General features: G+C 42.8%; 1 protein-coding gene across 1 annotated transcript in view; it reads left to right on the top strand.

Annotated features, from left to right (window-relative positions):
* Positions 1 to 11,821: 11,821 nt before the first annotated feature.
* MSANTD3 (Myb/SANT-like DNA-binding domain containing 3) overlaps positions 11,822 to 13,172 on the top strand; it is a 9,839-nt gene continuing 8,488 nt past the window's right edge. Inside the window, exon 1 of the mRNA XM_008594795.1 lies at positions 11,822 to 12,274. Within this exon, the coding sequence (XP_008593017.1) occupies positions 11,857 to 12,274 (418 nt within the window). The 5' untranslated portion in view covers positions 11,822 to 11,856. The remainder of the gene's footprint in view (positions 12,275 to 13,172) is intronic.

Raw genomic sequence — 13,172 nt, 5'->3', positions numbered from 1 at the left:
CGGGCCGGCGCCGATGGCCTCCTGGCGGAGCCGCTGCGACCTCTGCTCCGCGGCCCGGCGCCCGGCGGCCGCCTCTGCACGCCGCCTTGGGACTCAATGAGTGGGGCCGGCCTGCTGCATACAAAGCCCCAGGACGCGGGCCTCGGGAGACTCACCCGGGGCGGAGGACTCTGGACCCCCGGGCCGAGGGGAGTCGCTTGGAAGGAATCCAGGTGGCCCGCAGTGCCGCGGTCTTCCCGTCCCTGGGTCCCCACTGTGTGCCGGGCACTGTGCTGGGCGCTTTTCCATACTTGGCTTCTATAAGGTCCAAGGGTGTGATGGGAGGGGGTCTCACGCGGAGGGTGAAGGCAGAGCATCGGATCCCTGGCTGACCTTGGGAAAGCTCTTTTACTCAGAGCCTGGACTGCGGTTTCTGCAAATGGGGAGGGGGGACTTGATGAAATAGTATCTACCCCCAGTATAATCGTGAAAGATAATGTATGTAAATGGTAATTGATACAATTCGAGCACTTTCTATGTACCAGGCCCAAGGTACTAAACAGTTGCATGAGTTATTAAATCATCACACTGGTGCTGTTAGGTAGCTACTGTAAACTGCACGAATAATCTTTATTTGGGAGTAGGAAACAGTGAAGAATTTGATCTCCCTATTCCGATTCAGGAGATTAGATGTTTCTTAGGTGTGGTTACATTTAAGATTACAGATTCCTGTAATAGTAAGGAAAGTGGTTATAGGATGCAGGGATATATTTGTCACACATTTAGAACAGGAGGTAGGATAATACCAGGGCCATGTCAGGAAAGACGGTTGTGTTACCAAGGGAATTGTTGAATATTAATTCAAAAACATAATTCCTGAGTTAGTATTGAGGACTGCTATGGGAGTTTCAGGCCGGAGAGAGACAAGAGGTGGATTGGAGAAGAGGAAGAATTCTGAAGCCCTGGAAGAAGATGTACAGGAAGGGACCAGGGTTTGCCACCTCACCCCAGCAGTATTTGGGACCAGGATTCTGACTTTCCCTTAGAAACCAGGATGGGGGCGGGAGTTACTGGGAGGGGAGATCAAGTAGTCTCTTCTTACTTCCAGGACACCCCAAAAGTATTCACTGGAGTCTAAGGCCTGGTGATTAGGTCTCCTACAATGTCATTATTTCTTCTTATCATGCTCAAAATTCTTTTAGTGTGTTTCAGGAGATGGGGATGCTTACCAGCCCCAGAGGTTGATAAATCGATGTAATTGCAGGCATGTGTTTTGAACACTTTTCATTTGGAAGCAGTGGGCCTGAAGAGATTATTTTGGATTTCAGTTTGGAATGGGGAGAACTGGAAGGGTCTGGGTGAGAAAGGGGGAAAAAGGTATAGAAAGAGGAGCTGGGGACTTCACACTATGCCACCTGCAGAATATCTAAAAGACTGATCAGTTCTCAGCTATCCAGTTCTCAGCTATCAGGCACCCTTTCCTCTCCTGATTTGTAAAGATTTCTTACTTAGGTGTTGTGGAAGGCCAGCAGCTGGACTCAGGCTCACCTTTTTCCTGAGTGAGCAGGAACGGCTTCTTGGAGAGGGGTGTTTTGTTTAGTTTTGCTTTTAATAGGTCTTGAATGAGATAGTATTTGGGTGCATAGTGATGGTGAAGGTATGGAACACCACGCATAGTGGAAAGAGCAGTTGCTTTGGAGAGATAGACAGTTTTGGGTTCGTCTTCTAGCTCTGCCATTTCTTGCCTTTGTAATTTTTTAGTGAGGATAAAATAATGTTTTTTCAAATGCCTGGCAGGGAGCTTAACAAGCAGTAGTACCATTTTCCCTATCCATGATATCATTCATTCAACAAATGTCTGCTGAGCACAATCATGTGCTGAGTCATATGCTACAAGCAGGGGATACAGAGATGAGTCAGAAATTATGTATTCCCTTTGGAACTCCCAGACCAGTGATGGACACAAAGAGAAAATTACAGAAATTATAGGAAGTGCTAGAGTACAGTCATATACAACTGGCAGCGAGCTGGTAGAAGAGTAATCAACTCATTCTGGATAGAGAACTCTAGGGAACTCGGGGCCAACCTAGGATCAAACGAGATGAGTATGAGACCTTATGACCGAGGATTTGAATGCTCCATTACCTCCTAGCTTTTATCTTTACCCTTGCCTTGTCTTTGCCCTGATAGTCTCCCTCTTAAAAAAAAAAACCTAGTTGCAGTATGTGTGTAATTAAGTTGCTTCAAACTCATTTTAGAAGGAAGCTGTTATAAACAAAATAAACATAACAGCCTGGGCCTCAATTGAGGAAAGCTTCACAAAAATGACATGAGAATAGGGACTTGAAGGATGAAAGTGGGCCCTTGGTGGACCTTGGGGTAAAGGATTCCAGCCAGAGGAAGCCCCATGTGTACAAAGGCATGAGAGCACAGCAGGTTCAGGAGCATGAAGGTGAGTTTGGTCTGGTTGGGTTGAAAAATACATGGAGAAGTTAGGGTTTGGGGAGAGAGGATGCAGTAATCAGATCCAAAGGCCCTGAATGCCATGTGAGGAGTTTTGACTTTATCACTTAGGCAGTGGGAGAGGTGTCAGAGATTTACAGGCAGGGCAACAGCATGATCATTGCGTTTCAGATAGATCCCTCTGGTGGCTGTGTGGAAGAGGGGCTGGAAGTTCGGGAGACCATTTTAGACATTAGGGCCCACAGGCATGGGCAGTAAGAACGGGAGAGGAAGGAACAGATGTTGAGGTAAAACGTATGCAGGTCTTAATCAGTTTTCTGCTTGGAGAAGCCTAGTTGATGTGGCTGAAATAATCAGAAATCAGGAGATTTGGAGGTGGAGGAATAATTAGTTTGTTTTTGCCTATGGAGAATGGGAGACTTCTGAGTTGTCCATAAGGGACAGCTACATAGATGTGGCCGGTAGACAACTGGAAATGTGTTTGATGCTAGGCAGAGGGGATGGAGCCTGGAGAGAGGTTCTGGAGGTGGAGGAATAATTAGTTTGTTTTTGCCTATGGAGAATGGGAGACTTCTGAGTTGTCCGTAAGGGACAGCTACATAGATGTGGCCGGTAGACAACTGGAAATGTGTTTGATGCTAGGCAGAGGGGATGGAGCCTGGAGAGAGGTTCCCCCCACACTCTCACTTTCTTTTGAACACTTATTGAAAATCTACTGTGTGCTAAAGATACAAATCATTAGATGGGGGAGACCCTCCAGGATATGGATAGATCTCAGTGCAGAGTAATTCTCAGAGTGCTGCAGTAAGAGGTAAATTCTTGGTAGCGCTGGCCTAGAGAAGATTTAAGAGCCTATGCTTGTAGCTGAAGTAGTGGGAGTGGAGGAGAGTGTACTCAGTAGACAAGATCAGGCTGGAGTGGGAACACCTACAGAAGTGGACTTTCTGTATTTCAAAAGTGCTTTCTCTGGAGGATACTTTAATACTGATTCCAAGGGCACTTGAGGGAAGTTGTGGAGCAGGGGACCGTTTAGGATGGAGCTGTTGGGGAGGAAGGGGCCAGGACTTTTAAGAACCCTGATCTGGTTTATAGAGGAGAGTGGGAGAATGGGGGTGGGGGGAGCCCTAGCCTTAAACACAAGGGTGGTTCTGTACACAGTCACACTCAGACACAGATGGTGAAAATAAACACTTCCAAGTTACATGGCTACCTGGAGAAGCTGGGGAAGGGGAAGCATAGGGAATACAGTAGAGGAAGCAAGTTCGGTGCTAGGTTCCAGTCGTAAGACTGGAAAGTCCTCTAAAAGGAAAGAAAAGGAGGTGGAGAGGCAGAGAGGGCATAGGTAAGTAGCCATCCTGGGCAGACAGGCAGGTCTGATTACTCTTACCTCTGGATAAAATGAAAGTATGAAGGCATATTAGTTGTAGTCAGGCTCCTAAAAAATTGGTGTTTTTACCTCCTTTTGGACGGTAGTGATATTTGCAAGGAGAAGCTAGGAAATGATTCTTTCATGATAAATAGTAGAACATCTAGCAGTAATTAGTAGAAAATGCAAATGCAAGCAGGTTGGTTTCAACATACGAGTATGTTCCACAAGTATTTATTGAGAGCCTACTGTGTACCAGGCACTCTTCAAGAAGCTGTAGTGAACAGGAGATCGGGTCACCTGCTTTAGCCATTTCACCTGGAACTACTTAACCTACACAGTTAAACCTGTGTGTGGGCCTTAAAGAGAATAGCAAGATTGTCTGAAGTGTTGAGATCATTCTGTTGCAACGTTCTCTTTCATTGGCCAGTAGCTCCACTAGCCTCATAAATAATCAGAAAACATGATCTATGTGTCTTTGGCAGTGAACTGTGGAAATTAGGATGCAGAAAAACCATTTTAACAGTAGTGCAAACATGGATGGGACTTTAGAGAACACCCACTTTAGCTTTGCAATTTAGAGGTGAGGAACTGACAGGGAGGAAAGAGGACTTGCCCAAAGTCACAAAATGAATGACAGAGTTGAGAGCAGTGCCCTTGAGTTTTCAGATGGTACAGTGGGGAAGGCTTGAGGGTATCTAGCAAAAAGGGCATCTTAATGGTGAGGGGGCTCCAGAAGAGGAGATGTGGGGAGAAGGGTTACAAACAAATGATGAAACTTTGATTTTAGACCCTCTTCTGTTACTTGGGCTCCAGAAAGCCCCCTATTTTGCTCTGAACCTGAGTTTCCTCATCTATAAAGTGAGAGGATTGGTCTGAGGTCTTTTTTAGTGTAAAAGAAAGGTTACTTTTGAGATACTGAGTCAGGAGACAGGCGACAGACCAGACTAGGAAATAGGGTTTATCTCTTTAGCACAAAGTGATCACCCGTAACTTGCCAGGTCTCTGTTGAGGGGATGGATGCCGCATTTCCTTCAACTCTCCCACCACTTCTCTATGCGTTCTTGAAGTCCTCCCCAGTTGTGGCCTTGCTTTGTTCTGAAGCTAATTCTGATTCCAGTCTATTCTAGTAGGAATTAAGATTCCTGTTCTAGATCCTGCAATCCTGGTATAATGTCCCTGGGCACATCTCTATATGTGTTGGGTTATGTCTTCAGGGGACTGTGATCTTCTCCATCTTAAGGAACACCATTCACTCTGATGCCTGCACAGAGTAGGTGCTTGGTTAATCCTCATGTATCCTCATTACCTCTGCTTTCTCTAGTGTGGACACACACATACACATCCTGGTCATTTCTTCCCTTGACACGGTCTTTGATGTGTACCTCCTCCTCTCCATTAATGTTGTTCCCACTCAGAGTCCAGGTCCTTTCTTATCAATTATTTATCTGAATGATCTCCTTCAAATCTCTCTGTTCATATCCTATACATTCTTAAAGATCTAGCTGAAATATCCTCTCATTCATGAAGAATGAAAATTAATCTCTTCCCTCCACTGAACACGCAGGGCACTTTGTCCTCTGTTATGGTGTCTGTTTCATTGTGCCTCTCGTTTTAGTTGTCAGTTTATGCATGTCAGTGCTCTTACCAGGCTATGGGCTTCAGCTTGTCTGTGTATCTCTGACATATTCTAGAACAGAACTGAGCCTTTGGCAGGAGTTCCTTACATATTTGTTGAGTTCTGTGTATATGAAATAAAAAGCCAGTAAGTATTTGAGTATATATATATAGACTGCTGTTCTACTTTTGGAAGCAGTTTAATACGTGTGTAAAGGGTAGAAAGAACTAAAATTTACTGAAGATTTAGTTTATGCTTCTTTATTCACATTGCAGGGCTGTTGTGTAAAGGGAATTAGGTGGGGGTGGGTGTTAACCCCATTTTATAGATGAAGCATTAGAGGTTAATTCACTGGCCCAAAGTCATACACCCAGGCAAGTACTAAAGTCATGATTTGAGCCCAGGTTTTCTGCATCCAATGTCTTGGTTTGTTTCACTTCACTTCAAGAGTAGCAGGTCATTAATATCCAGACATCTGTCCGAGTTTTCAACACCACAGTTCTTCAGTCATGGTTCCCATTCTGAGTATTAACTTCAGATAATTCCCTTTCCACAAGGGCAGTAGAAGTAAAATCTTGCCAAGTTTCTCTAGTCTTTACTCAAATTTTATGACTTAGTTTCACCCCTGGTGGACTTAAAAATCATTAGGTAGTATATTGGTTTTCTCAGGCTGCCACAACAAAATACCACAGATTAACTGTGAATATCTCATAGTTCTAGAGGCTGAGAAGTCCAAAATCAAGGTGTGGGCAAGGTAGGTTTCATTCTGAGGTCTCTTTTCTTACCTTGGAAGTAGCTGCCATCTTGCTGTGTACTCACATGACCTCTTGTGCTACTGGGGAGGGGGACAGTTGGGAGAAAGCAGCCAGCTCTCTGGTGTTTCTTCTTATAAGGGCACTGTTGGGCTCTTTTACCTGCCTGTAATCCTGCACCAACTACTCCAATTATGGAGCTAGGGCTGAGTCTGGAGCTCACAGACCCCTCAAGCCTGTTGTCCAGACTGGGTCACAAACCCTTCACATGCCAGGCTGGGTCCCCAGACCCCTCACATGCAGGTCTATGAGCTAAGTAACTGGCAAAAAGGTCTCTGGAACCATAGGTTTGAGAGCATGTCCGTGTGGTGCAGAAGCCCTAGGCAGTCAATGCCAGCGAAAACCGTGGCACTACGCGTGCGCAGTAACTGCCCCCCCCAACTTACTTACAAAGAATGTGCCGCACCACCTCTAACCAGACTAAGGTGAAGGGGCCTGATTAAATTATTCTATTTTCCCAGCAGGCACTAATCCCATTGGACCAGGGTCCCATATGACCTCATTTAACCTTAGTTACTTCCTTGGATGCCCAAACCCCAAATACAGCCATACTGGGGTTTTGGCATATGAATTTTGGGAGGACACCAATGTTCAGTCCATAGCAGATGAATTTTTATTTTAAGGTGGTTATTAAATGCACTTACTGTAGCTGTCTGGTTGTTTAGGCAATGATAGTGTTTTGGGAATTGTGCTGATCTGCTGATCATTTTCTCTTTGTTCTTTTGTGGTGTTGGAATTGTGCAGTTTTATTTAGTCTCGCCTATGGGTCTTTTCCTAGCCCAAGGAGAACTTTTATTGAATTTGGATTTTGCTATTTGTTTGACCATTACTTAATGCAGCTTTTAGTGTACCGACTGTTTTGTACGATACTCTGTGCATGTAGGCAGTTTTACATGTATCTCAAAATGTATGCATTCATTAAATGTTTACTGAAGGCTCACTATGTGAGAGGGTCACTGGGCTGCTTGTTGGATTGCAAGCATGCATAAGATCAGTAGTGCATGGGTCTAGCAGAACAGCTCACACTGAAGGTGATCACTACTGAGCAGTTTGGGGCAGGGAAAGTCAGCCCATCCCTAATAAAAGCTGATGCAGCAGGGAAGGCCTGTTTTGTTGTCATCTATAACCAATTATGACTTTGCTGTATAGTTGTAAGCTAGAGAGAATGTACTTTCTAGCCTTGAAGTTTCTATTAATAAGCCTTGCTCAGAAAATCTCTTACTTTGGGAAGCTTTTGTTTACTTAGGACTGTCAGCCAGGTGCTCAAGCAGAATGTCAGGGTTCCCTGAGGCATGGACCATTTTAAAGCTTCATATGATCTCAACAGTTACTTTCCAAACATACATTCTTACCAGATTAACAGGAGGAATTATTTCAGAGCTCTAGTTCGAGTGAGAGAGGTAGACATTGTTGGAGGGGGATTGGGGATTGGAGTCAGGGGAGCCTCTGGGCCCCAAGTGTGAGAGAAAGAGGGAAGGAGGGAGGAGGTGATGGATTCAGGGGAGTGGGAGGGGAAGCCATCAGTTGGAGATGGACAAAGCAGGCCCGGCTCTACCTAAGTTGCCCTAACCTAGGGCCTTTCCTTGGTGACAATTAGATTGCTAATTGATGTAATTAGAGCATCAGAGTAGAGCCTGTCACTAGGTCTAAGAGAAGGGAGCTGAGCAGACAGGAGCATGGGCATTGGAGCCAGATGTGTGTTTTAATGTTGGTTTTGTTACTATTTGTGTGACCATGGCAAGTTACAAGTTACTGAGCCTTAGTTTTCTTATTTGGGAAATAGGAATGATAATTGGTTAACAGAGATAAACAGCCTACTTCATAAAGCTGTTGCGAATCCATAGGGAACCTTTGGGGTATATTGACTTTTATCAGAAACCCTTTATATCTCTGAAGAATGCAAATACAAGGCCCAAGGAGGCCTGCTGTTCTACGAAATTAAGCAAAGGAAATTGGTAACTCTGGATTTACTTAGCTAGTGATTAAATAACAGTTTAGTTAATAGGCTATTAATGGTCCCCAAGTGTTAGTAATTCTGAGTATTTGCTTTTAAGAGCAGTTGTATCATTTCTCCTGATATTTTAGTACGTTTTGTTTTTTTAACAGAAAATATTGAAGTGTAACAGATGATGCTCTCGGGCTATTTTTTGAGCGGATTAAATGATATAGTACATATTAAGCATCTGGTATAGTGTCTAACCCACAGTGAGGACTCAATAAAAGTTACCTGCTGCTCTATTATTGCTATTATTACTTTGAGACTCGACTGGCCACGCTTAGGGCAAGGTCCTTTGTGAAATTTATACTCCCCATACGTCCACCACCACCTGGTGGCAGCTAGAAGTACTGCACATTGTGAGGAAGAACTAACTGTTAAATTGCTTGGAAGTAATTCTATGTAATTTCAGTCCCACTAAATATCACAGGGACTTCAGTCAGAGTGTGGCTTATTTGCCTGAGAGCTGGAATTCATGTCATTAAACGATGAAGTTACATTTTTCATTTCCATGTTGGCATAGAATAAAAATGTTCACAGCAAGAGTAAGTGAACATGCTCATGTGCTATTAATAGAAATGTGAATTGGCACACTATTTTACAAGGACAAGTTAGTGATGTAACAGAAGTCTTAAGTGTTTCCATCTTTTGTGGCAACCATTTCTTTTCTAGGAATTTCTCTTGAAGAAATAATCAAGATAGAAAAAAAGATTTATTTAGAAAGTATATGTTGTGTATATATGCACATATATACACACATAAAAATGTATATATAAAGTAGCATTACATACAATAGAACAAAATAGGGAGTAGTCTCGGCCCTCATTTGTGATTCTTAAAGAGTGGAGACATGCGGAAAGTAGGCATAATGACATCTCCTGGGGCAGAGGAGTTGGGGTGGGAGAATTGGATCGGAATATGCTCTTGGAGCTGTGTAGTTTAAGAACATTCAGTGTACTTATTGATATCTTAATAAAAACTACAGAAAGTAAAGTTGGACATAGACATCTTAGCAAATAGAGATAATGCAGAAGAGATACATTGTACAGGGTGTGTGTTAATAAATTTTGTTTTGGGGAACATTGATTTATAGGGAATAGAAGTATTGATGAAAGTGAAAGGTTAATTTAGGACCTTTAGGGAAGAAGGGGTCTGGATTGGGTATCATTGTAGAGATATTAGAGCTACATGATCAAAGCACAGGCCTGGGAATTTAGGCATCCCCAAAGATAAATGTCCTCTCATCTAGCTTTGCTCATGATCTGAGGCCCAGACCACCTTTAACATGTGTCTAAATCTCTCAATCTCTGATACCTGATGTGCCCAGTATGAATGTGAAGTAGTGTCCCTAGCATGTGGAGACACCATTCACACTAGTACTTCATTCTAACCTTAACTTTTGGGATGAGGTAGTGGGAAACCCTGATCAGGTCTATGACCCTCATGTGAAGCCCACACTCCTTGACCTCAATTTCAAGGCTCTCTGATCTGGCCCAGTCCCTTCCAGCCTCAGTCTAACAGATTTCAGCCATTCACAGTACAGTAATCCTTCCCCAGGCATAGTGTGTGAATAGCTGGGTTATAATAGTGTAATTTTAAATTAGTATCCATTAGGGCTAGCCGGTTAGCTTAGTTGGTTAGAATGCAGACTTATAACACCAAGGTCACAGGTTCAGATCCCTGTACCAGCCAGCTGCAAAAAATAAATAAATAAAATAAAATAAATTAGTGTACCATAAATTTGAAAGCCACAGCCTTCCCCCCTCCCCAACTTTTTATTGTGGAAATTTGCAAACATACACAAAGATAGAGAAAATAGCTAAATGAATCTGTGTGTACCAATTGCCCTTGATATTCAAATGTCCCATTTTTGGCTGGTGGTCCCTAATTCTTTTGATAGGGTTTGGTCAGTTTTAAATGGAGTATGTCATCAGGATTGTGATGCATGCCTGTTACTCTGAAAAATCAGAGGCTTGGAGAACATAAAGAACTGGGCATGTGCTGGCCCTTTTCAACAACATGATCCTGTAATTTATTGCTGCAGTCAGTGTTGCTTAGCTACATTTTTCCCATATATTTGAGAGATTAATTTTATAAGAAGCTTCCTGTGATTAAAATATGCGGGGTCCCAAAACGTACATAGATTTCATACACTTCAGTGGAACAGACATCTCCATTAAGCACCTGTTGTGTGAAAGATGCTGACTGAGCACTGTGGAGGATGGCAAGGTGACTTAAGGGAGTTGTGGTTGAATAATTTGGAGTCACCAATTACTGGATGAGAGCCCAAGAGATAGCTGTGGAATGATACTAAAAATACCACACTATGAGGGCAGTCCAGGTTCTGGATTTTCCAAGTTGCCATCTTTGTGATCTTGGGCATTCCATTTCATCTTTCTAGCCCTGTGTTAGTCAGTTTTTGTGTTGCTCTAAAAGAGTACCTGAAATTGGTAATTTATAAAGAGAAGAGGTTTATTTGACTCGTGATTCTGGGACAGCTGCATCTGGCATGGGCCTCAGGCTGCTTCTACTCATTGTGAAAAATAGCAGGCAGCTGGTGGGTACAATATCACATGGCAAGAGGAAGCAAGAGAGAGGGAGGGGAGGTGCCAGGCTCTTTTAAACCGCTAGCTGTTGTAGGAACCAATAGAGTGAGAACTCACTCACTACACCCCACCCCCAAGGGAAGGCATTAATCTATTCATGAGGTATCTGCCCCTCCATGACCCCAACAGCTCCCAACAGTGCCATATTAGAGATCAGATTTTGATATGAGCTTTTGGGGGTCAACATATCCAAACTCTATCAAGCCCTTAGTTTCCTCAATTGTAATGAGGGGTATTGGACGCAATGTCTAAGCACCCAGGCCCTTTCACTTCTGAAATTATATACACAGGATTGTGTACTTTTAAAAGTGGCCCTCAGCCTTGAGGAATTACAAACTCCAATCCGTCATTTTAAAGATGAAGCAACTAACTAATGTTACTCCAGGAGCATGACCTATCCAAGGTCACAGACGGTGATGGAAATGTTGGATGTGGAGTCATTTCTTGATGATTCTGAGACCTTGATAACGGTTCCATCATCTGTTATATTTGATTTCACAGTGGCTTCTCTGGTCAAACAAAAGTTTGAGAAAGCTGTGTAGTTCCAGAGCTGGCTGACATGATGATTTTGGGGAGTAATCAGTTCTCTAATGTTAAAGCAGAAATAAATTCAGAAATTAGAGTTCCACATAGATGTTCAACTTTTCTTTTCTGGCTGTTAGATGAGAGTACTTCAGAAAGTTCATGGAAAGATTTGTATTATCTTTCATTTCTATTTTCCACAAACTTTGAAGTACTCTCGTATACCAGATATTCACAGTATGGCCAAGAAAAAGGACCTCCTGGGAAATATACTTTGAAGTAAAACTCCATTCCTGGCAAATTTCTGAATATTTTCCTGAGACTATCATAATCCCTCACTAATGGAAAAGAACCATACTGTATTTCAGACAAGGGAGTCAAGTCAAGGATTAAGTTTAAGCCATTTGCCACCATTTGTATTGCTGGAGTTGGTAATTATTGTTTCAAACTTCCTTTTATAGGATAGCTAACGGCCAGGAGAAATATAGTGGAAAATGCAAAACAACGAAATTATAAAACCTGCCAAATACTTCTCAGAATTGGAAAAGAGCATCTTGCTTGCTTTAGTAGAAAAGTACAAATATGTGCTGGAATGTAAGAAAAGCGATGCGCGAACTATTGCCCTTAAGCAACGTACCTGGCAAGCACTCGCCCATGAATACAACTCTCAGCCCAGCGTATCACTGCGGGATTTCAAGCAGCTGAAGAAGTGCTGGGAGAACATCAAGGCTCGGACCAAAAAAATTATGGCCCATGAAAGGAGAGAGAAAGTGAAACGGAGTGTCAGCCCGCTTCTGAGTACCCACGTCTTAGGAAAGGAGAAGATTGCCAACATGCTGCCCGACCAGCTCTACTTCCTGCAGAGTCCCCCGGAGGAAGAGCCTGAATACCACCCTGATGCTGCAGCCCAAGGTATTGTTCCTGATGCCAGTTTGCATGCTCTCATTGGGTACCTGCTTGACATTCTATTTTAAAATCCTTCATTTTGAGGGAATTTCTAAAAGGTAAACTTTCACATCAAACTTGATTTTAACAATTCAAAATCTTGGGATTATATAGGACATTCGAGTCATGTAGCAGTACATTAAAACAAATACTTGTTTATATTCTCGTGCTATCTCCTCTTAGAGACTTTACTATTACTTAAGCATAAGAAAAATAGGGGCTTCATTAATCAAGTTGTTATTAATGAGGTGCTTCAGTTGCTTATCTCAACCTATCTCAAATATATTAAAGAGAATTTGATGAGGATTTATATTCATTCACTCAATCTTACTCCTTTCAAAAAAATGGAGGCTTACTTTTGGGGGACCTACCAGGAGTCTTCAAAAAGTTCATGGAAGGATTTGCATTATATCTTTTAGTTCAATTTTTCACAAACTTTTTTTTTTTTTTTTTGTCCTTTTTGTGACCGGTAAGGGGATTGCATTCCTTGGCTTGGTGTCGCCCACACCGCGCTCAGCCAGCCAGTGAGCGCATCAGCCATCCCTATATAGGATCCGAACCCGTGGCCAGAGTGCTGCGCTCCCAGCGCTGCACTCTCCCGAATGCGCCACACGGTCGGCCCTTCACAAACTTTTTGAAGTATCCTCATGTTACATGCAAAGTACTGCATTAAGTCAATTAAAAGGCCATATTAAAAGAGTGAACTATTTCAAACTAAGAAAAAGCACAGAGACTAATACAGCAAACACTCATTTTGCATTCACTCATAATTATATTATGATCCACAGTTTTGGTTTGTGGCACTTTAGGGATCTTGAGAAATTCTGGAAAAAATTAATTTTTTTTTGTCTTTTTGTCTTTTTTC

Source organism: Galeopterus variegatus, unplaced genomic scaffold, assembly GCF_000696425.1.
Source record: "Galeopterus variegatus unplaced genomic scaffold, G_variegatus-3.0.2 Scaffold11572, whole genome shotgun sequence".
Lineage (NCBI taxonomy): Eukaryota > Metazoa > Chordata > Mammalia > Dermoptera > Cynocephalidae > Galeopterus > Galeopterus variegatus.
The sequence above is the reverse complement of the archived record's forward strand: the minus strand, read 5'-3'. Positions and strand labels throughout refer to the sequence as shown.